The sequence below is a fragment of the Nelumbo lutea genome, chromosome 2, assembly GCF_056320005.1.
Source record: "Nelumbo lutea isolate HS-2025 chromosome 2, American lotus-T2T, whole genome shotgun sequence".
Taxonomy (NCBI): Eukaryota; Viridiplantae; Streptophyta; class Magnoliopsida; order Proteales; family Nelumbonaceae; genus Nelumbo; species Nelumbo lutea.
The window spans coordinates 26,765,550-26,789,817 of record NC_142685.1 but is presented as its reverse complement, the minus strand read 5'-3'; the positions used below and the strand labels follow the sequence as shown (position 1 = coordinate 26,789,817).

The 24,268-nt window shown below is 38.4% G+C and overlaps 1 protein-coding gene and 1 pseudogene across 1 annotated transcript; one reads left to right on the top strand and one right to left on the bottom strand.

The window, feature by feature from the left end:
• Positions 1–439: 439 nt before the first annotated feature.
• On the bottom strand, positions 440–16,401 carry LOC148869392 (RNA-dependent RNA polymerase 6-like). The gene is made up of 3 exons (XM_088969414.1): positions 16,266–16,401; positions 12,634–15,443; positions 440–1,475 (listed from the first exon to the last, which is right to left on the bottom strand). The coding sequence occupies exons 2-3, from the start codon at positions 15,343–15,345 to the stop codon at positions 606–608; spliced, it is 3,582 nt and encodes a 1,193-aa protein (XP_088825540.1). The 5' UTR covers positions 15,346–15,443; positions 16,266–16,401; the 3' UTR covers positions 440–605.
• Positions 16,193–23,405, top strand: LOC148869391 (CBS domain-containing protein CBSX5-like; annotated as a pseudogene).
• Positions 23,406–24,268: the final 863 nt, after the last annotated feature.

Genomic DNA, 24,268 nt, shown 5'->3' with positions numbered 1-24,268 from the left:
TACAAACGAAACACAGCCTTTTCCTGCCTTTTCTTTCAAACCAAACACAATCTAAAAAAGAATTTTTCTTTGTGATTTTATTTTGCAAAACCCCCTACCTATGACACACATACCCCTCTTTATATTGTATCAGATTCTCCCAATTGTCACTGTTATAAACACTGACAAATTTGTGAAATGGGAGAATCAATAATTCTACCACCTGGATACAGAACTAACCTTAGGAAAATTTTCGTTGTTTTTATTAGAACAAGGCAGCTGCTCTCAGACTCGAATCTACATTTTCAGGCTCATTAGCTAGATATTTTATTTACCATTGCACCAAACAATGATCCCTATTCTAAGCTTTTTTTTTTTTTTTTTGATAATTCTATCTCAAGTTCTTGATTCAATATTTCAACTCTGACTAGCCTATCATACTACAATTTAAGCGCATGTCTGGTTGCAAGTGTAAATCTTCAAACCACCAAAAATGTAATTACAACACAATAATGAACAGGTTGAGTATCCAGGAACAAAGGACTATTGGCAGAGTGGGGCCTTGAAGTCAGGACAAAAGACAATACGAGAGAAGGTCAAAAGCTAGGAACTGCCCCAGTTTCTAATCATATCCGATCAGCCAGATAGTTTGCAAGCGCATTAATAGGCTTTCGGGCATCAACATTTTCCATATCCCGATGCTTGATCTTGATTCTGACTAAGTAGTCAGCCGGTATCCATGCAAAACTAAGCATTGCAGGGTTGCTTTCATCCTCATGTTCCCTCAACTTCAGTGTTTTCATGATCCATCTAGGGTGGTATGTAACCTGGTACCATGCTGAAGCCTTCTGTTCATAGATGGTGTTTTTCTCATCATCCGTAAGTTGGAGTGTCTCATCAATTTTCTCAAATGCTTGCCTGAACTCCTTCTTTAGTGCATTATAAGCATTCTTAAGCCTTTCTTTTAGCTCCCCTCGTTTGCTGCTGTTGTACTTTGGCATGGACCATATATGCCCTGTTACCACCTCTTCTTCCCGGTTCACCTTGTACTGCCCCAAAAGAGTAGTGAGTTGTGCATCATGCAAGCACTTGAGATTCCAAGCATCTGCAAGATAATCTGAAGATCCCAGAACCTCAAGATGTACATCATAAGGAATATCTTCAGCTGCAAATGTTATCTCAGATTCTTCCACATCTTCGTCAGAAAAATCTTTAATTTTGCGATGGAGTTTCCCCAAGATCTTATTTGACTTGTAGGATTGAAATTCCTCTTTCCCCATGAAATCTGGGTACCTTTTAGGCTTTAGCTCTTGTGGCATAGTTACCACCTTACCGGTCTTTGGGAAATCGACTGCCGTAGCTGCAAGCTCTGCTAGCTTGATGCATTTCTCATCCAAGGCTCCATATTCACTCAGGTCAGCGTGAACCACGTGCGCATGACAAATAACACCAAGTTTCTCATTCACCATCGTTTTCATGAAAAAATCTATCAAATCCTGTAGAACAGACATCAGAGGTAACCATGAAAGAGATTCATCCAGTTTTCCAGTTGCGATTCCAAAACCATGAATGCCAACAACACAAAAATATTTATGAAGCAAGTTTGAAACTTAAGTGGAAGACCTGTCAAATTATGTAAATGCACATAAAGCTTGGAAAATGAGATTTGTCATGGAGAAAAAATATTGGATGTTAAATAATTTCATGATGAAGAGCACATCGTGGAGCTCAAGTGGAAGTCAGAGTTTTATCTCAACAAATGGTTTAAGGAATTTTTCGATTTGAAAAAAAAATCATAGCAAAATATTTTTCTTTCCAATTGGCCAATCAGAACTTAATATAATGACCATCCAATTTCACCAGATAGTTAGATCTGATATACAAATAATGAACAATTTTAGATCACTATGATGAAATAAAAAACTGCATCCTTGACTCCCTGTAAATAAAGCAGTAAAACAATGGTTAATGTTCTATTTTCATAGTTCAGGTAGAGAAAGGAGAAATGCCTATATTCTTTACAAGGTAAGTTTCAGATTAACTAACCACAAAATTTTCTGCTCATTACAAATTTAACTTGGATGCACTTTCAAGGCTCCGCATCTAATATTATATATTGTAGCAGGCAGCCAGTTATGTGATCCTCACTATGATTTTTTATAGGGAGCAAATCAGGTTGCCCAAGTTGAAGAATTTTATCTATATCGAGCTCAGGTTTGGGTTTGAGACTTATAAAATTTGACAAATGCTCAACCCAGTCCAACCCCAGTTGCAACCTTAATTTTTTATACATTTTTTAAAGAACTAAGATTGTGCAGGTGATCCCTCTCCATTTATTCATATTTCTGTTTTTTTGTTCATCTTTTTTTCCACCACATGATCGATCAATATTACTAAGTGCACCCCTCTCTTAACTTTTCCAATTCCTGAAACTTCTAGTTTCTCTCTCACACTCCAAAACTGTTTTTCCTTCAAATTCCACCTCCTCTCTCTCCTTTCTCTAAACCCAAAAGCTCACTCTCTTATATTAGATTTTGTATATGTTTTATTTTTTTGTTTCTGTTCCTCAGCCTGTGCACCCATGCAGATGCGTGTACTACGCATAATGATTGTGAAGTAATATTTCACAAACCACAAGATAACTCGTATATAACACTAGGGCATTGTTAATTGGTAATAAACAAAAAAATATATTAAAACTAAAAATAGCACAAACAATCAAGGTGATGAGGCATTACCCCACCAAACAAACAAAACAAAACGAAAGGCCAAACCTTAGTACCCTACAACCCTTTCTCAATACTGACTACCAAGCTAAACAATCAGATCTCCACCAAACTCTTTTCTCCAACCCAATGACAGTCAAAACTAAACCGCATTAAAACTCCCAAAATAACTGATGCATATCAATTCTTCACTCTCAGCCTTTTCCAATTGCATCCCTTCAAAAACTCCTCTATTTCCTCATTTTCTCTTGAACCTTTCCAACCATGTACCTAGCCTTCCAACTCCTTAAAAGTTAAAAGCTTTTTCCTTGAAAACTCCTCCCCACCCAGAAGGAAAAAACCCAGTGTCTGGCTAACTTGCACTTCACACTAAACTACTTTATCCGGTTAAAACTCTTCTCCACTGGTCTAGCTTGATCACGAATTGCTTCACCCTCTTCCTCCTATTCCTCCAATCAATCCTTCAGAGCTGATATCCTCAACCTCTCCTTGAAGACCATTGTTTTGTGGTGAATTCTCATTCCCCACTCACAAGTTATGACACCAAGAAGTTTGGTTTCCTAACTCTCCATTCTATAATTTATATCATCTATCGCACCATTCTCCTTTGGTGATGCCGCTCAATGTGATTCTCCTGGCCATCATTCCTAAGGGGTCCTCCATTCTTCCATGTTGAACAAGGGAGTTCTTTTCAGCCCTTAATTTTGATGACAATAAACTGAGTTTGATCAAATCTTGGATCATTCAAACCCTTCATTTTGCTTTCGCGTGCCCACCTGGTTCAACTAGCTTAAAGAGGAGTTTGAATTTTAGGCAGCTAAGATTTCCCCTAATTCTTTAATAACCTCTTTGAGATGGTTTACCGAGGCTTTCGAGACTTGATTTTGAAATTCAAAATTATGATTGCCCACATATGTCTGCCTCTACTGTCTATCACAATGGGTACAATCTTCTTCGTATGTGTCTCTTACCACCTAATCAAATGGTCCTCGAAGATTCAGCTCTTTTGTCTGTACCTTCATCCCTAAGTGCACCCTCTACCACTAGTTCCTTTCCCAAAACAAGACCCGAAAGTCTTTCCCTCTAGTTCTAGGTTAGTTGGTTGTTGGCCTTCCATTGTTAAGGATTACCCAACTCAGGTCGACTACCTCTTATTTCTTCTTTGTTTTAGCTACTTTGGTGCCCAATGTTATTGAAGATGTAATTGGCCAAAGCTTCAATCATTCACCATCCTCCGCATTCCCTTTCTTCTAGAAGAGAAGGCGGACATTGTTGACCACAATCGGATTAATTTGGGATACCTTCTTCAGCATTCACCACACTTGGCAAGAACTCCGGTTAAACAGCTACAACATACAAATGTCATCACACCATGTTTACTATTGCTAGCACCACTCCTAACAAACTTCCATTCTAAGCCATTTCCAAGTTTCCTTCGCTTATAAAAAATAATCCACCCTTAAGGAAACTTTTGCATATGTTCCCAACATCTATAGTCCCCCCCCCCTCGCCCAAGTTCATTGATGAACCATAAACTCTAATCAATAGGATGTTTGCTTCCCACTCTTCCTCGACTATGGTTTCCACACCCAGATACCACCTCCCTACCCATAGCCAGTAATTCTTTATTACAAATCCTTCTCTTGTGTTATTTTTGAACAGACTATTTTATATAGCAGGGCACAAGCCTTGTGAAAATATTTAAGGTACCTTATTATGAAATTAAAAGAGTTAACACACAAGGGCATATTTTTCTCTTCAAAGAATAAATTTTGAATTTTGGCTATTAATTTGAGGCAGTAGCTGATCCAACAAATAGTTTCCATAACATATTTCCATAACATATTTCCATTTCCACTTCTATGGGTAGCGACATGAAATTTTATTGGAATCGACATATTTCCCAGTGAACACTACCAGTACTATGTGGAGTCCAAGAGATAGTATTATAACATAAATTGGTACAATATTGCAAATAGACCTGTTCATGGGCTGGGTGGCCCGATGGGCTGGCCCGGCCCCCAGACGGGCTTGGACGTGGTTATAGGCCCACGGGCTTAAATTTGGGCCAAAAAGTCCAGCCCGCAATAAATTTGAGCCGGGCTCGGGTTTTGTCAAAATAGCCCAGCCCGAGCCTGGTCGGCCTGACCTAATATTAGACTTAAAGTGAGTAATGTGATTATGTCCATTTGAATAATTTTTTTTTATTTAAGAATGTAAAACTGTGTTCTAAAATATAAAAGAAAGGGGAAAAAAACCATCTTGTAGGCCCATTGTTCATTTAAATAGGAAAAAAAAACTATCTGAATTTTTAATTCTAATTTGAATAGGGAAAATTGTTTTTTTTTATTAGGTCGGGCGTCGGGCTCGGGCTTGGGCCTAGCATATTTCCCTTAATTACAAGTGAAAGCCCGACCCATGAATAGGTCTAATTGCAAATATGTTATGTAATAATTTTATTGTCTGCCTAACTTACATGATTACCACTTTGAGCTAGCTCAATATTCATTTCAAACATGAAGTTAAATATTAGTTTTTTGTTTGTGTGATAGATTATTTGGTTGATCTATTACAATCATTTACATTTTCTATGAGTTAAAATTTTTCTTTAACTCATTTTATCATGAAGCTCTGAATCTTAAAGTTTACAGGGCAACTTCAAAACATATTCTTTTGTCTACAACCTTAGTTTCTTAGCTTTGTTTAATGATTTGCAACAAGATAATAATTTAAAAAGGTGTGTTTATGCTTCTTTTATCATTTCATAAAATATCTTACTATATTTTGCATATTTTAAAATGTTTCCACCATGTTTATAATTTTTACAATATTTCCATACGATATTTCTGACATTTCTGACATGTTTCTTATATTTGGATGACCGACATTTCCACCGACATCGACATTTTAAATCTTGAGCATCAGAACAGGCTCCAATTTCACCATCTGTGTATTCTTGGAAAACAAACAAGTGAACAACACTTCATCACTGCCATTGAATCTCTACCATCGCTTCTTTGTTTGTGGAGATCATGGTGGCCACACAAAATTTGAACGAAGCACGGCTTATTGGCATGGGTGGCTTCAGCAATGCTTACAAAGGAGTGTACATCGATGATGAAACCACCCCCATTGCAATCAAGCATAGGATCCTTACTTCTAAACAAGGGGCTCATGAGTCCCAAACCGAGGTCAAGATGTTGTCAAAATATGAGCTTGGAAACAAACACCTTGTAGAGAACAGTGATGTGGGCCCCACAGCTGTGGCCCCACCCTGTCCGTAGGGTAGAATGTAGCTAGTCACAGCTGTGGTTATTTTTCTGTTCTGTTATCTCTAGTTTCAGTTTTATATTGTTTGTTATTTGTTAGCAGTTATGATGTAAACACCAAGGGCAGATATGTCCTTTCATGTAACTAGCATAACCTATATATATTAACTTAAAGTGGCGGCGGCAGAATATTGACATTCTGTTCTTCTCCTAAAATTCTGTGTTCTATTGCTCTTCCACCACTCTTTCCTCTACATCTTCACATTCTCTTCTCATCGAACCTGAAATCTCTTAGTGATCAAGACTGAATAGCAGTCTTGATAACCTACATGGTATCAGAGCCAAGTTAGGGTTTTTCATGTGAGTCTAATACCAGCCGACCACATGAGAATCTCCTAGGACTGAAAGCTGAAGAGGAGGAGTTCGCAGACTGATTCTTGGAGATCGTCAGAGGTACTAGCAGCTATTGGAAACTTGCTAGGGTTGCAGAGTGTTGGTGGTCAGGAAGGATTAGAGAAGACTAGGGTTCAGGTAACCCTAGAAGGCAGCGAACTATTTTTCCTTGTAAGTTGTTACTTTTTTAACAAAAGTTCTTTCAGAGAAGATAGGTTGGACCTATCTGGAGTGGAAGGCCGAACCATTCTAGCTCTTTCTCTCTTCGATTTCCTAGGGTTTTACAACAAACCCTGAACCGAACTGTGTTCTCTCTACTCTAGGGTTTGAAAGTGATCTGTGGCAAGCCCTAGTGGTTGACTGAACCCTGTGATCTACCTAGAGCTACTCTTAAGTTGATTGGTAGGTCCGATCAGATTCTAGGGTTTCTTATTACTACAAGCTCATCTATACAGTTTGGACTGTGTGACTGAATTGCTTCCTTTCAGGACTGATTAAAACCCCAACTTTCCCTAGCATATCTGTTTTGTTTTAAAGATGTTCTCAGAGTTCTAAGGGGGTTAGAGATCTACGGACAGCTACTGCTGTGTTGGCTAGTTGGTTTCAGATCAGAATTACTTCGGTTTTGTGCACATACACTGACAATACAGATCAGGCCTATACTGTTTTGATTGTGATTGGTGACTCAAGTACTGTTTTTGAGACTTGACAGAAATGGAGTCTAAGATTCAGGCAGAAGGCAGTCTTGGGAACATCAGTTATGGTGGTGTTTCTAAGATGGGTTACGATTGTAAAGTTTGATGGATCAAACTATTTGGAATGGGCCCAATCAGCCATGATGGCAATTGGCGGAAGAGGTAAATTAGGGTACCTCCTGGGAGATATGAAAGAACCTTCCAAGGGAGTCCCGACATATACCAAGTGGATGCAAGAAAACTACTTAGTTATGACATGGCTGTGTAATTCTATGCAGCCTCATATTAGCCGGAACTATTTGTGGGCAAAGACAGCCAAGGAGATATGGGATGTTATGAAAGAAACTTACTCCCAACCCCTTAATGTTGCCAGAGCATATGAATTGAAATGTGACGTGAACACCCTTAAACAAGGAGAGAAACCGGTATCAGTCTACTTCTCTACCTTGAAGTCCCTGTGGCATGAGATTGATCACTTAGAGACTCTTGACTGAGAGAGTCCCAAAGATGCTCAGATCCATAGAAAGCACATTGAGACAAACAGAGTGTTTAAGTTCCTGGCGGGACTGAACCCAGAATATGATATTGTGAGGCAGCAGATTTTGACTAGAGAGTGTGACTCTCTCTCAGGCCTACTCATTTGTACACAGTGAAGAAACCAGAAGGAAGGTTACGATTCAACCCGTATCAGCCTTTGTAGCGGCTACACCCAAATCAGGGGGTGATTCAGAAAAGGACAGGAGGAAGGAAGACAAGAAGGATGTAGTATGTGAACATTGTAAAAAACCCAAACATACAAAAGAGACATGTTGGAAACCGCATCCTCACTTGGTTCCTGCGAAGTTAAGAAACAAGAAGGGCACTGCTCATGTAGCCATGAACATTGATTCAACATCCTCATCTGGCACAAAAGGAACATCTTTGGAGATCTTAGCTGCAGTTCGGGCTGCCCTAATACAGCTAGAAAAGGAGGTTGGAAATTCAGCTCAACCACCACAGCCTCCATCAACCCCTGTCACATCTGCCTTCGCCCATTCAGGTACTCGAGCTTCAGCCTATCATGCCTCAGCTCCAGGTACTACTGAGCCTTGTTAGGTAATAGACTCGGGTGCATCTGATCACATGACTAGCTTGCCTTCACTGTTTACTACTTACCATTTGTCTTCTGGTGGAGATAAGGTATCTATTGTTGATGGCTCCTTGGTTCCTATTTCTGGGAAGGGTGACATCAAGTTTTCATATACTATGTCCCTATCATCTGTTTTGCATGTGCCTAAGCTTGATACTAACCTTCTTTCAGTCAATAGTACTACCAAGCATATGAACTGCTTAGTAACCTTCTTCCCTGACCAATGTGTTTTTCAGGACTTGGAGATGCAGAAGGTGATTGGGACTGGCCGTGAGACGGATGTGATCTATCTGCTCGGGGAGCGGTTCCGTCAGGGAGAGTCAGTAGAGAAGTTATCTTTTGTTTCTCAGAGTGTGAGTCCGGTTATGGTCATTTGTCCTTTCGATCTTTACAGAGTCTGTTTCCTACTTTATTTGTGTCTATTGAGTTGTCTCAACTATAGTGTGAAGGTTGTGAGTTTGCTAAGCATCGTAGAAAGCCTTATTTATTGAGTAATAAAAAGAGTGATAATTCTTTTGATATTGTGCATACTGACGTTTGGAGGCCTTATCATATCCCTTCCATGGGTGGGTACAGATATTTTTTGTTATTTGTTGATGACCATACCCATTTTTCTTGGGTTTATCTCATGCGTTCATGAGATGAGGTACCTTCCCTGACCCAAAATTTTCACCAAATGATTATAACTCAGTTTGATGCCAAGATCAAAGTTCTTCGATCTGATAACGCAAAGGAATACTTTGCCAAATCATTGACATCTTATCTTCTTCATCATGGGGTTATCCACCAGAGCTCTTGCCCTCATACACTTCAGCAGAATGGAGTTGCCGAGAGGAAGAATAGGCACATTTTGGAAGTAGCTAGAAGCCTCATGTTTACTTCCAATGTCCCTATTCGCTTCTGGGGGGATGCTATCCTCATGGTGGTATACCTTATTAATCGGGTCCCTTCCAGGGTCCTTGATATGCGATCTCCTTTTTCGCTTCTACACCCACGTAAGGACTTGGTTTCTATTCCCCTTATGACATTCGGTTGCACTTGCTTTGTTCAGCTTCTCGGACCCCATCCCTCCAAGTTCGAACCCAAAGCCTCCAAATGCATCTTCCTTGGTTATGCACAAACTCAAAAGGGTTATTGCTGTTATGATCCTGTCTCCAGGAGGAAGTTTGTCTCCATGGATGTCACTTTCTTTGAGGGGACACCCTATTATCCTCGGGTTGCCCCTCAGGGGGAGTGTAGTGAGAGTGGGGGTTTGAGTTCTTGTCTTCAGGGGGAGAGCAGTGAGAGTGGGGCAGTTCCTTTACCTATTCCATTGGGTGATGAGAACCGCAATGGTGAGGTTGGTCAGAGGGATCAGGAGTTGAGGGAAAGCTGCAATGGTGAGGGTGGTCAGCGGGATCAGGAGTTGAGGGTTTATCACAGGCGGTGCAGGCAGGTTGATCCTGATCATCAGCAGTCCAGACCAGCTCCAATCTCATCTGCAGCTCCAGGTCCAGATACTTCAGTCCCAGAGCCCACAGAGACTTCCCCTACAGATAATCTTGACCTTCCAATTGCAGTCTGTAAAGGGAAACGACATTGTACCACATCCACAGCCCACTGTATTTCCCACTTTTTATCCTATGATCGTCTATCTCCTACCTACAAGTCCTACCTTAGCTCCATTTCCAATGTCCCTATTCCAAGAACAGTGCAAGAAGCCCTATCCGTCCCTGAATGGAAAGATGCAATGCAAGTTGAGATGGATGCTCTGTTGAAGAACAACACCTGGGAGGTAGTTGATTTGCCAAAAGGAAAGAAACCAGTTGGATGCAGATGGGTATTTACGGTGAAGCATAATGCAGATGGATCTATTGAGAGGTACAAAGGTCGGTTAGTTGCAAGAGGGTTTACACAGACTTATGGCATAGATTACTTGGAGACATTTGCACCGGTAGCCAAGATGACTACTATTCGAGTTCTCTTGTCTCTTGCAGCAAGTCACACCTAGCCTTTATACCAAATGGACGTGAAAAATGCCTTTCTGAATGGAGATCTGCAGGAAGAAGTTTACATGTGTTTGCCTCCTGGATTCTATGATGCAGAAGTAGGTAAGAAGGTTTGCCGGCTCAACAAGGCTTTGTATGGTTTGAAACAGTCACCTAGGGCTTGGTTCGATAGATTCAGAGTAGCACTTGTGAAGTTTGGATATGTACAGGCCCAGTCAGATCATACCCTATTCATCAAGAGGGTGGAGTCCTCTTTGACACTATTGGCAATATATGTCGATGATATTGTGGTCACAGGGAATGATAGCCATGAGATTGAGTCTCTTAAACAGCTTCACCAAGAATTTGAGGTGAAGGACCTTGGTGTACTCCAGTATTTTTTGGGTATTGAGGTTGCTAGATCCAAACGGGGGATCTTTATATCTCAGAGGAAATATGTCCTAGACCTGTTGGCAAAAACTGGAAAGTTAGGTGTCAAGCCTGCAGATACACCAATTGAACAGAATCACAGGATTAGTGCCGAGAGTGGGGAGCTTCTGGAAGACAAAGTTATGTTCTAGCAACTGGTAGGAAAGCTCCTATATCTCTGCCTCACTCGGCCAGATATTACCTATGTTGTTAGTGTTGTCAGCCATTACATGCATTCTCCTAGAACCACACATCTTCTTGTGGCAGAAAGAATCTTAGCTTACTTGAAGAGATGCCCAGGTAGGGGCATACTTTTCAAGAACAACAATCACATGAAGGTGGAGGTTTATACTGATGCAGATTGGGCTGGGAGTGTTGATGACAGAAGGTCTACCTCGGGATATTGTGCCCTTGTGGGAGGAAACCTTGTCTCCTGGAGAAGTAAGAAACAAAGTGTTGTCTCCCGGTCAAGTGCTGAAGCAGAATACAGGTCCATGGCCAATGAAGTGGCTGAAATCCTATGGCTAAGATCTCTACTTGAGGAGTTGGGTATTGAGTATGAGAAGCCCCTGATGCTGTACTGTGATAATCAAGCCGCCATTAATATAGCACATAATCCAGTACAGCATGACAGAACCAAACACATTGAAGTTGACCGTCATTTTGTGCAAGAGAGGGTCTCATCTCAAGAAGTATGCCTCCCTTACATCACATCCAGTATGCAACTAGCAGACATTCTTACTAAAGCCGTATCAAAAAAGAAGGTAGAGGCGGATCTATCCAAGTTGGGAATGATGAACATATACTCCCAACTTGAGGGGGAGTGTAGAGAACAGTGATGTGGGCCCCACAGATGTGGTCCCACTCTATCCGCAGGGTAGAATGTAGCTAGTCACAGCTATGGTTATTTTTCTGTTCTGTTATCTCTAGTTTCAGTTTTATATTGTTTGTTATTTGTTAGCAGTTATGATGTAAACACCAAGGGCAGATATGTCCTTTCATGTAACTAGCATAACCTATATATATATTAACTTAAAGTGGCGGCGACAGAATATTGACATTCTGTTCTTCTCCTAAAATTCTGTGTTCTAGTGCTCTTCCACCAATCTTTCCTCTACATCTTCTTCACATTCTCTTCTCATCGAACCTGAAATCTCTTAGTGATCAAGACTGAATAGCAGTTTTGACAACCTACACACCTAAAGAGCCTCCACCATGAAAATTGGTGGGAATCTTGGCAGTGACTAGTGGGTAGAGGCAGAAGCAAGAAGAGAGGAAGAGGTAGGGGTAGTGCAAATTAAAATTCAACAATTAAAAAAACAAAAAGTAATCTTGAACCCATGGTCCCTCATTAGTCTCTGTTAAGTGATTCACACATGGTAAGTGGGCTTAACACGTACAGCTTAAGTGGAGGGCTGTAACAGGTTGTACAGCCCCCTCTACAGCCTTCCCCTTCTAGCTAATCCAGACTCATCTGAAGGCCTATACATGCGACACACTAATTCTTCAACACTTGTCACCTATAATACCAGGATACATATACAAGAGTGTCATATCATGTCAGATATCAATTTATAATGTAAATTTGCTATCCTGCCATGTCCAGCAACATCAATTGTCATACAGTTTTCACCTAGTGCAGCAAATGCAGGAGAAACAGAGCAGCAAATCCAGAATCATTTATTAGTTTCACCAGATCACCATCCTTTGAGAGAACCAGGTTAAGAAGCATTAGATTAATAGTTCCCCACAATATGGCAATCCTCAAATCAGGATCCTAGCCTTATTGTTATTCATCCAATCTATGAAAAAAAAGGAAAAAAAGAAGAATACAAAAAAGGTAGAATTTGAATAGAATAAGCTAATAGGCGGCACTAAATTTATGAAGCACAATGGACCAAGAAAAGTATGTCAATAGAAGAAATAAAGAGAATACAAATAAAAACAGTATTGGCACAATAAAAGTAACCTTGTGTGTAAAAAAAAAACATAAATAAAATCATATAAAACAGAAGTGGAGAATCTCCATGCAAGGAAAATGCATACCCGATGATTGACATCACGTGGCAGCTTTTTAACTTCTGCAGGGGAATAATCCATTGGGACCAAGCTTTGTTTGCTAGGAGGTATAAGATGTTCATCCCAAGTCACAAAGTATAGATCCCCATCAAGGTCACTTCCCGATGCTTCATTTGTATGTGGTCTGTCTCCCTTTTGAGGGAAAACCAGACAATCAATAAGATGGTGCAAGCTGGGCACATCTATGGCTTCCAGAATCCGAATGTCTCCTGGGTGAAGGCAGGGATTCTTTGCCATGGCCACAATCCCCTTAACAACTTGTGTGTTCTTCTTTACCTCAGAAAATCTAGAGCCGTGCTTTGAAAAACAATTTTCTAATGAAGGTTTCAACACTTGGATAAAGCACTGTCCTTCTTCAAGTACTGCTAGTTCATCCAAGCACCCCATCAACCACCTTCCTGAAGGAACAAAGATTCTAGATTTTTCCAAAAGGTCCCTCAGTTGGGCAGCTCTTATGCAGGATAGCATCCCTTTTAGATGAGGTTCCATCTGAGGCTTGAAACCAGCACTTAACATTATGGCTGCAGTATTCCCTTGCTCAGCACATGATGAGGTAACAACATCAAAAGCAACATCAGTGTTCTCAATCATCTGGTTTAATTTAGAAACCATAGAATCTTGCATTCTTGAAAACACATCATCAGGAACACATAAAGCTGAAAGCAAAGTTATTATTTCCCTGTTCAGATAACTTGGCTGGAAACGAGTCCAAGAGCAGACTTCAAGGATTGTGTGTCTGGACTCAAACTTGTTCATGCTTGGCCTCAGGGAAAGACGGATTCCATCTTCTTTTCCTGGCCAACAAACTATGACCCCCTTGCAACCAGCATATCGGATTTGATAGGCACAAGGAGGGTTTGCAGTCAATTGCAATTTCTCTGCAACTTTCATTGAAAGGTCAGGCGTTAGCATGCCAATTCCATCTGAAAATACATATCCATTCCTCTCGACATCTGGAAGCTCCAAGTTGACCTCCTTCAACGGAACCTCGACAGTCGCATAGGTGGATGAGAAGCAAAGTCCCATCCTAGCTGCACATTTGGCAACATTCCTGTTGGTGAATCTTCCCATCCACTTTTTAACCTCAATCACTTTAATGTTCTTATCTTCAGCAAAAAACCAGGCAGATCGGTCCCTCAACTGATTGGATGAGAATGCCAGAAAAGAATACTTCCGACCACAAAGAAAAAAACCATTGCTCAGGATGGTCTTCACTCTATTAAAAACAGTGGTTTTCTGGGGAAATGGATTTGATGTAATATCCCTAACGATAGGAGCAACATAATAGTTGAGGGCATTAGAACTTAGCTGCTGCATGCGTTCATCCTTGAAGCTAACTCTTAGGAACCTATTAGCAACATGTTTATATTTCCTTAGGACCCTATTAGAAAGCTCCACCTCTGGTGGAAGACAGTACGCTTTGGTCGGAGTTATAACTAATCTCCTCATTTCAACAATATCATCTGACCCCTTAGAAATCTTGATAAGTTTGGGGTTGTCTAGGAGACATCTTTGGGCATCTTTCAGACTCGTGTATGCATTCAAGACTGGTTGCCTATAAGAATAAATGTTCTGTAGGGCTGTGACATTCACATCAGTAGACTGGCTTCTCAGTAATTCAAAGAACTCATCTGACAATTGGTGTTGGTTGATAATACCTTTGTGAATGACAGCATTTAGCATGAATATTGTCTCAAAACTCATACCTTCTTTATGATCAATGCAAAAGAAGAACTCAGACATCAGCATCCCAAAATTGGGTTCATCTCTGATCCTTAGTGGCATCCTAGGAGACTCATCTGGTATCCGGTGTTCTCTAAGATAATTCATAGCTTTATTCAGTCTTGGACCAAAACGGGGTGAGATTGAGATTCTGTACGAGTTACAACGACCTATTACTCTGCTGGGTGTGAAATCTGTGGTCCTTATCCAAGGGTCCTCATCGTCCAACATATCAAATGGAACAGAATCATAGATGTCATCATCAGCAGTTCTGTAATAGATGCATGGGGATGATCTCAGATGCAACAAAATAACCAAAGAAGATCTGCCCGTATATTGTTTGATATAACTGATATCACTCACAAAGAATTCTAACTTGAAGTTGCATTTGATGACTACATATGCCATTGTGTCTTTAAAGGAGAAAGCAGTCTCCTTTGTAAAAAGGATCTTACAGGTCCGGTCAAAGGGATCAACAATAAAATCAACCTGAGGTGCCTTCCAACAAACAACAAATTCATCCTGGCCAACTAAAGATCCAATCTTGATGCAGGAATCGGGTATCTTTAAAGGATCTATTTTCCTCCTCCTCTGATTAAGAAGGAATGGACTTTGAGGCCCCAAATTCACCTTCAAAGGGTGGCGATTCAATACAAGATCACAACGTCCTGCAGCATCCAATGCTGCAGTTGCTGCCTCAGGAGATAGAAAGTGTACAAAAGCATGAGGCTTCACCTTCTCATAGCCATCTGTCTTCTGGATTGCGTCCATGTCTGTTACATCATAATCAGGGTAAGACTCTGGTGGTGTTGAGGAAGTCTTCAATCTACACCGCCATATAGTGCCAATTTCTTTCTCTAAGAAATCTGTGAGTTCTGATGCAGTGACATTATTGTCAAATCCTCCGAAACTGACTTGACTGATAATCATGTCATTTTTTGTTCCCTCTGATACCATTCTTCTTTTTTTGTGCGACAGCTTGTGGAAGTCTCAGAATTCAAACTTCAGCCAAAAAAGATTACAATGCAACTCTTTGCAGTTGGAACTGTCCTTCTCTGAAATAAAAACCAACAACTGATAGAGAAAAAGTTTCGAACTCCTTACATTTCAGTGAAATTTAAGCATCTGCATTGGCAAAACTACGGAAAAAACAAATGCAAACCAAGAAAGCAGGAAAAAAATGGGCATTACAAAATTAATAAGAATCAAAGTTGCAATTGTATCCAAGTTTACAGGGCCGACTTGCTCACAGGATTGAGCGCCATGGAGGCCTTAAATCAAGGAAGGCAACAGCCCTGTAACCCTGCATTATCACTAAAATCCCCGTTTACATATTGTCCTTTGTGTGTTTTTAGAGGGTTCGTGGCGATGGAGCACACGACGCTACCAATGCTCACATTATAGTCGCCACTTGTCATCTCTCATCAGTTCGCAAAATAATCAAATCTGAGCTTAATATGGCATTTCTAGGTTTCAGACCCATCTTCACCCATAACCTATATCATCATAACAACAACTCGATTCTCCACAGTTCTCAATAGAAGACGCTAGACGAAAAAGTTGTCATCTTCCCTCTAGAGTATCCAAAAAGAAAAGGAAACGAGATTCACTAGATTGCTTCATAAGAAAAAAAAAAAAAAAAAAGAATCATCTATTAAGACCCACGAAACCCAGAAGATCAAATTCCACATCAAAAATTTCAGAAAGAAAAAAAAAAAGAATGAAGAAGAAAAAAAGCGCAATAAATATCTTCCAAATTCACGCAAACCCAACTAAAGAAAAACAAAATATGAAAGAACTGATAATGGGAATCTCGGGCGAACATGGTTGGTCGAAAACAGGAAACGAGATAGAAGATAGAGCAGTGGTGGAACTACCTTGTTGGACGTTCAAGCGATCGCTGATTAAACCCCGAAGCCAATCTGGGTATGGTACAGCAAAGCAGAGTAGAGGAGAGAAACGGAGAGATAGAGCAGTGATGAGTGATGACTGGTGACTAAAGCAAAAAAGTAGCCTTTATATTATTATAGATATTCAAAAGAGAGGGACTGTTACTGATTTCCTTGTCCTTAAATCCTTAAAATAGAAAATAGTGGGGAATAGCGTTGTCGTTGTCGCCTTTTTGCTTTCTTGGTTCAGAAGTCTTGAATGGTGAGAGAACAGAACTGTTGAGACATGACAATCGATGACCCTTGAAACGCCAGGGATAGAATGGGAATAAAAAGCTAATTGACGCGGGAAGGACAAAAGTTGGACTCCATTGACCTCGCATTCTTGGCCTGCATGTAACTGTGAACTAGTTTATGACTTATGGGTTAGGTTATACTCGGAACAGAATCGAGTTGATCTTGAATCCGTCTTTAACCGACCATATCCCATCTGTTAGGGTAGTGTCTAGTTTGAAATTCTTACAATCGATGTCCATTTAGGTCGGTTTTAAGGTTTAGGAGTTTATCTTACTCAAATTATTCTGATAAATTCGCCTAGGTGGAATTGACTTTAAAATTGAATTGTCTTGAAATAAATTTTAAAATATTTTAAAAAATATGAAAAATTGAGTAAAAAAGTTGTTACAAAAGTTATGATCTCACTTGACTATTGAATTATTTAAGTGATTTTATTTTAATATTTGTATATATATAAAAAATAATATAAAATGTAACATTTGCAAAATTTAAATTATAATGATAAGTTTTCAACCATATATTAATATATTATGATAATCTACATATAAAATTACCCAATTTAATCGATAAAGATAATATAAGTTTTAAACTATATATTATCATGATTGGAAATCAAGTTTTTAAAGCATATGTTTCATTTTTTTCTTGAAGAGGGAGAGTAAAGAAAGAACATATTCCACAAGTAAACTCTAGAACTGATCTTTGTAGGGTAGGTTTTGGTTCCAAAAACCTGGAACCGACTGCTACAAAGTAGGTTCCAGGTTCTACCATGGAACCAAACCAAATTGACCCATATTCACTCCTAATTGTTATAATTATTAATAATGTAAAAGATAATATTTACAAAATTAAAATTATAATGATAACTTTTCAACCATATATTAATATATTATGATAATCTACATATTAAATTATTCAACTTAATTGATAAAGATAAAATAAGTTTTAAACTATATATTATCATGATTGGAAATCAAGTTTTTGAAGGACATGTTTCATTTTTTTTCTTGAAGATGGAGAGTAAAGAAAGAACATATTCCATGAGTAAACTCTAGAATTGACCTTTATAGGGTAGGTTCTGGTTCCAAAAACCTAGAACCGACCCTTACAAGGTAGGTTCCAAGTTCTACCATGGAACCAAACCGAATTGGCCCATGTTCACCCCTAACTGTTATAATTATTAATGTAATTGGGAGAAAGTTTTCCATTGCTTGAATGTAATGGGAAAATATTGGTCCCGAAAATAATATCTTGTTGCTAATAGTCAACTACTTCACAAAGATATTTTGTAGTAGTCAATTACCATCAGTATTCTACTGCTAGTAATCAACTATTTCACGAAAAGATTTCGTAGTAGTTGGCTATTATTAGTATTTTGTCCTAGTAGTTGACTACTACATGAAGAGATTTTCTATTAATCGACTACTACTTCAACAGAACTCCGAATAGCAACAAGAATAATTTAGAAATAATAAAAAACATTGACTATTGGAGACCTAGGTTAGTGATTTGTAAATATCGGCACAATTTGTTTTTTTTTTTTTGAAAATGAAAATAAGCGACATGTGACACTTGTCAAATTGAAAAAAAAATCATTTTTAAGAAAAAAGTATTTGGTTGATAGCAATATTTTTCTCATTTTGCCTATTTATACCCGTTATTTTTCATTTTAGAATTTCATGTTACATAAGAATGAGAAAAAATAAGAATCGAAGCAAACATGGCCTTATAAATTTCAACGCCCAATTAGCGCTCTCTCCCCTGAATGTGGAGACAAATCCCAGCTCAGCCCCACCATCGCCAATTGAGCTACCACTTCTGCCACCTCCCCCATCGTTGCCAACACCCATATCGGCCATGCCGACTCCGTCAATTATTCTCCTCGCTCCCGCAACGCCGATTCCTGGGAGGATGAGCCATTACACCTCCGATGCAACAAGAAGTTCAAGTTCAGGATTCTGCCACCTCCCCCATCCTGAACTTGATGTGCACCTACGGTGGTCACATCGTTCCTCGCCCTCACGATAAGTCACTTTGCTACCTTGGCGGAGACACCATCATCGTTGCTGTTGACTGTCATCTTCTCTAGAGGACCTCTCTCTCTGCTCATCTCTCTTGCAACCTTCTCAATGGCCGCTCCGTCACCCTCATTCACCATCTCCCTAACGAGGACCTTGATTCCCTCATCTCCGTCACCGTCGATGAGGATTTTGAAAACATGATCGAAGAGGATGGTGGACCTTGGTTTTAGGATCAAAAGGTTGGATTAGAAGAACATTTCTCACATACGATTGTAGTTGCACATAAACAAGAGGAGGGATTTTCTGCTTTGTCTTCTATAGTTGTTATTGATGTCGGCGAAAACCAGAATCGGGTATTCTTCTTCGACAATAATCCCAAATCCCAATGCAACAACAAGTTCAAGTTCAGGATTCTGGGCATGCATTGCCTCCACAATTCAATGGCAGCAACAACATCAACACCACCACTAGCGCATTAATTACCCGATGTGCATATCTTTTCAGTAAGGCATAACCAACCTTATAACCTGCCCGTGCACCAAAATAAAAGACTAACACACACCAAGATAGTCTCACATAAATACTGTTTATACAAAGGAATGAAAGAGAATGAAAGCATTGGCATAACGTCATAACCTTAACCTTCTTTGTTAAGCTTTTTGATGAGACAATTATAGTTGTTCATTCAACAGAACCCTTCTTCTTCGTTCATTTAACAAGGAATAACCGTTTTTGTTGGTTCGTTCATCCCTGTTATGTTCCGTTGAATAGGGAAGAGCCCTATGTTTTAATGTTTTAAAAGAAAAGGGTTAAATGGTCTCAAAAATGTTATAAAGGGTAATTTTGTTATTTTGAAAAGATTTAGGTTAAAAGTTTAATACTGTATTGACACATTTTAAAATTCAGACACCAAAGTGTAACAAAAAAAAAAAAAAAAAAACAAACTAAAAATTCCAGTTTTGGTTCTTTTGTGTTTTCCTCATTTCGGTTTTGGTACGGTTTTCCCTTAATAACTTTGGTTAAAAATGTTTAGATTTTATTCAATTTGGTTTTTGTATTCACATACCCCACCATTGTCTTTAATGGAAGGATGTTAGTTTTATACCAATATACCCCTACCTTGTCAACTGTCATTTTTTAATTTATGGGACAACTTGAAATTACCTTCTCCTTAGAGTTTATTTTGGAAATCTTGAAAGCCAAAACTTAATCATTGGAAAACCCTCTTCTTGGTAAAAAGTTCTTGATTCAATCTGTCTTAAAGGCAATTCCTATACATTGTATGAACCCGATCAAGTTTCCCCCATAAAATTGTTAATCAAATTGACAAGATTATTAGATGTATTGATCATAGGCTTACTATTGTTGTCAACAAATCCCTCCTTTAGAAACTTGCTACGTGGTTCCCTAATAAACAACGCAAATTTTGGACTAAAATCAAGAGATCGAAATACCTATTTTTCCCTTTTGGATTAAATAGTCTAGTTCTCTAATCTAGAAATCTATTAACCCTATACTCAAGGAGATTCAGCATCAAGTAGGTTATTGAGTTGGCCCTGATACTACCCAAAACATTTTTGTTTCAATCTCATCGCAATTTCTTGATGCTCCCTCAACCTTTACCAAGGTATCTTCAACAAACAAAAATCTCTAATTTTGTCTCTCCCAATAATTGTTGGAATCAAAGTCTCTTTCAAAAAATTTTCTCTGACCGTATTATGAACTTGATTCTTTAAACTCTTATTTCCTCACCAGATTAGATGTTTCTTCGTTTTAGCTGAAAGATAGGAATGAAGGTTTATCTTCAAAAAGAGCTTATATCGACTATATCATTATTATCATCATCCACTTAAGACTTCATTAGATTTTTAGAAGGGTTTGTTTTAAATGGACATGGAAGCTTTCCCTCGCTTTCAACTTAGGCTGTTCATAGAATGTCAAAAACCGACCCAACTCAATCTGTTGTGTTGGTTTTAATTTAAAAATATGGATAACTCGACTCATCGGTTCAGTTGCGGGTTATAATTTTGTAAACCTAAGTAAAGTGACCTGAACCGACCATATGAATGAATCTTTTTTTTTTTTTGCACAATTCCATTTTTTCAAAAAAAAAAAAAAACCTGAAAGTGTGCAAGTGGAATATGAAATCTTAGGCCTAGCCATGACAAGTTTGAACTTTTAAATACTAATGGGATAGTAATAACTTGATGAATTGGCTTTGCATCTATTATGTATTTTTATTTTATTACTTTTTATTCTTTTGTTGTGTTTTTGTACGAGAACTTGTTAAGTTGATTTGTATCTTAAATCACTAGGAATGATTAAAATTTCTTGGGTCGTGGGCTTTAATCCTTACCAATAATAGGTCTTGGTTCGGTTATAACTAAACAAGCCGGCCATTCGATAGTTTCTACTACAAGTCGGGTTTTTTTTTTTTAATTTCTTTCGGTCGGTTCCGGTTGGTTTAGTAATTAATCCGATATATTCAGTTCGATTGACAAAGACATATATGACTAAACTGAACCAACCTGTATACAACCCTATTTTTAACTTTCTTTTTCTAGCATGTTCTAAATGAATATCTTCCAACCAAAATTAAGTTGCATACGATAAATAATGATATAGTCCGTCTCCTTTGTGATCACAAAAATGAGACAACAAATCATCTCTTCTTTAGGTAAAGTAGCTAAGGAAATTAAACGGGGCTCCATTTATAAAAAGTTAGAGGTTAGGAAGAGGTTGTGCTTGGGTGCAACTTGGGTGGCTTAACATGAGCTTCGATTTACCCAATCCGACATTTTGCATAGTATGGCTCGGATTTCGGTCCTTATTAGGCCTAAATTTTTGGGGCTGTTTTATTTTCAGGGTTGGGTATGGAAGGGAAGCAACCGGGTGATTTTTCAAAAAGTACAGGGAAGGGAAAGTTTTTATTAAAATGAAATTTTAGGGAGATTTATATGATTGTCAAAAACATCAGGGAAGGTTTTTATATTTTACCCTTGTTTTTATTTGGTCCAAGGTTCAAAGTATCGATATATGCCGATATGCCGGGTGTATTGGCCTGTATTGATGCTTTTTTTTAAATTTATTTATTTTTTTCAAAACCAATTCAGAGGGGTCAATGTAAGTCCTGACTACTCTCTGAATCATGGTTTGGCTCGATACAATTCCTGGAGGGGCGTATCGGAAAGCCATTAACACAATATGTATCGGCCAATACGTATCAATACTTTGAACATTGATTTGGTCTTTATTAGATTGGATGAAATTTCGTCCAAATCCGATCAATTGGACAACCCTACTTGTAAGAGCAATAGCACATCGCCATATCCAGAGGGTAGCCAAAATCATCTAATGTGGCATTTATCTATTTTCTCTTTTTGGTTTTTGATTTTTTCCAACTCTACATAATTGCATGTAGCCATTTCTTTAAACAATGAATAGGAATCAAAGAGATTTATGTGTTTAATGTATTATCTTTCAAGCAATATAAAAAAGAGAGTGGAATTAATGGAGAGTTGGGCTTGGAGACTTCCCATCAACCATTTGAATTACCCATCTTTTAGAATTCCTTTGATACATCCGCTATTTTTTAAAAAATTGACAAAAACCTCCCTTTCCGTTAATAACCATGATGGAAAACATTAAATCGATGATCAAATCTTTCCACATACCTATTTTACCCTTTTATAAAATAATTTGCATCTGTTTTTTATTAAAATATGCCTATCGACATATTATTTAACAGTTGGAGTCCCGACCTCTGCCTTGGAAAACCAGCGCTAAGGTCTCTTTTGATCTCTGCCACCATTGGCAATGCGTTATTGGTGCTTAAGAGCTCAGGCAAGAACTATCTCAGCCTGTGGAGCTGCAATCACTCATCAAAGCCCAAGGTCGATTTTGAAGATTGTCGATGTGTCGGAAAGATTTGATGTTATCTGCTTTCTCTATAAAGAGGAGAACCTTGCGTGTCCTTCTTTTGCGCTTAAATCCATGATCTTTATTCTTTTTCCCAAGGCCGTAGGGATTGTGAGACATGTCGAGCCACATTTCAGGTTAAGATAAAAAAAAAAAAACATTAGCCTCTATTCAGATTTGCAAGGTGTACTTCTTTGACTTATTGCTTTTTCGCTACTTAAAATTTTCATGAAAATTCTCTGCCAATGGCCACTGCTTTTCAATTAAAATTTCCTTTGTTTTCCCTTCAGTTATGGATTGCTTCATGAATTTTGTTCTACCATATATTGATCTTCTCATATCAAAATTTGTCACTTATCATAAATGCAAACACGTTCATTTCTTGGGATTTATTTCCAATTAAATATCTCTTTTTTTTTTACTTTTATTATCAAACTTGTAAATTTCAAAGTTAAATAGTCAAGCAATTATTTTATGTTTCTCCATTTTTCTCATTTTTCAGCTTGTTAGATGCGATTTGTCTCATTCTCGAAGGAGCCCAGAACTTGATTGTTCCAATATAGAACATCATCAACAATAATTCAAGGAAAAAGCTCCTCCAAAAATCTTCATTCGGTCCTACACTCCACAACAGTCGAGAGTTCTACTGGCTCACTTAGGAGGACGTGATTCGGTTCCTCCTCAGCTCCATTGGTCTCTTCTCATCCATCACGACATGCTCGTTGAATCTCTTGGCATCATCAGCACTGAAGTCTTGGTCGTCTGATACCACGACCTGACCTACTCTGCTGTGGACTTGATCTCTAGTTCCCTGTCTCAGCAGACATCTGTGGCCGTGGTGGATGACAACGAGAAAGGGAAAGATGACAATATGTTGATAGGCGTATTTTAATAAAAACATATGCAAATTAATTTGTAAAAGGGTAAAATAGGTATTTGGAAATATTTGATCATCGGTTTAACATTTTTAGTCATGATCATTGATGGAAGGGAGGTTTTTGTCAATTTTATTTTTAAATAGTGAGGAGGTTTTTGCTAAAGTGAAACTATAGGGAATGTTTTTATGATTGTTAAAAACTTCAGGGGAGGTTTTTGTATTTTACCCATATAACTTAATTAATTAAATTTAATTAATCTTAACTAATTGATAATATAATATGAATTAGCAAAAAGTTTAGTAAAATTAAAATTAAACAAAATTGTTAATTTTAAAAAATATTTATTAATTTAAAATTCACTTAACCTTAGGGGTGATTATTTTTAGTTAGACTCGCATTAACAGTTTTGACATTTTCAAAAGATAATTGATGATTAGTTAATAATAGAGACCAATTTGATACTTTTTGAAAGTTTAGATACGTAGTGGCACATTTGAAAGTTGAGGGTATTAAAGTAGAATTTTCGCATCATTTTATTAAATTTGTCTTGGCCCGAGGTCTTACTTTCTTTTTTATATATTGTAAAAATAAAAAATAGTACAAATGTCGCACATTTGGTCTAGTGGTATGATTCTCGCTTAAGGTGCGAGAGTTCAATTCTCGGAATGCCCCTCTTATCTATATATTTTTTGTCTTTTCAGAATTCAATATAACATAAGAGGCCAGCCTGAAAAATTTAGGTTTGGGTCTAGTTTTGTGTTGAGGCCCGACTTCTCCCCAGGCCTGTAACAGGCCCGCAAATTTCAGATCAGGCATGAACTCAATACTTCAAACTCGAAACCAGGTCCGGCCCATCCGAGACCCAGGCCTAGAGTAT

Coding starts and splice junctions, on each gene's coding strand:
- LOC148869392 (XM_088969414.1), bottom strand. CDS start 15,345: ATGGTATCAGAGGGAACAAAAAATGACATGATTATCAGTCAAGTCAGT. Junction 1,476..12,633: donor CACGTGATGTCAATCATCGG/GTATGCATTTTC, acceptor TCTGTTCTACAG/GATTTGATAGATTTTTTCAT.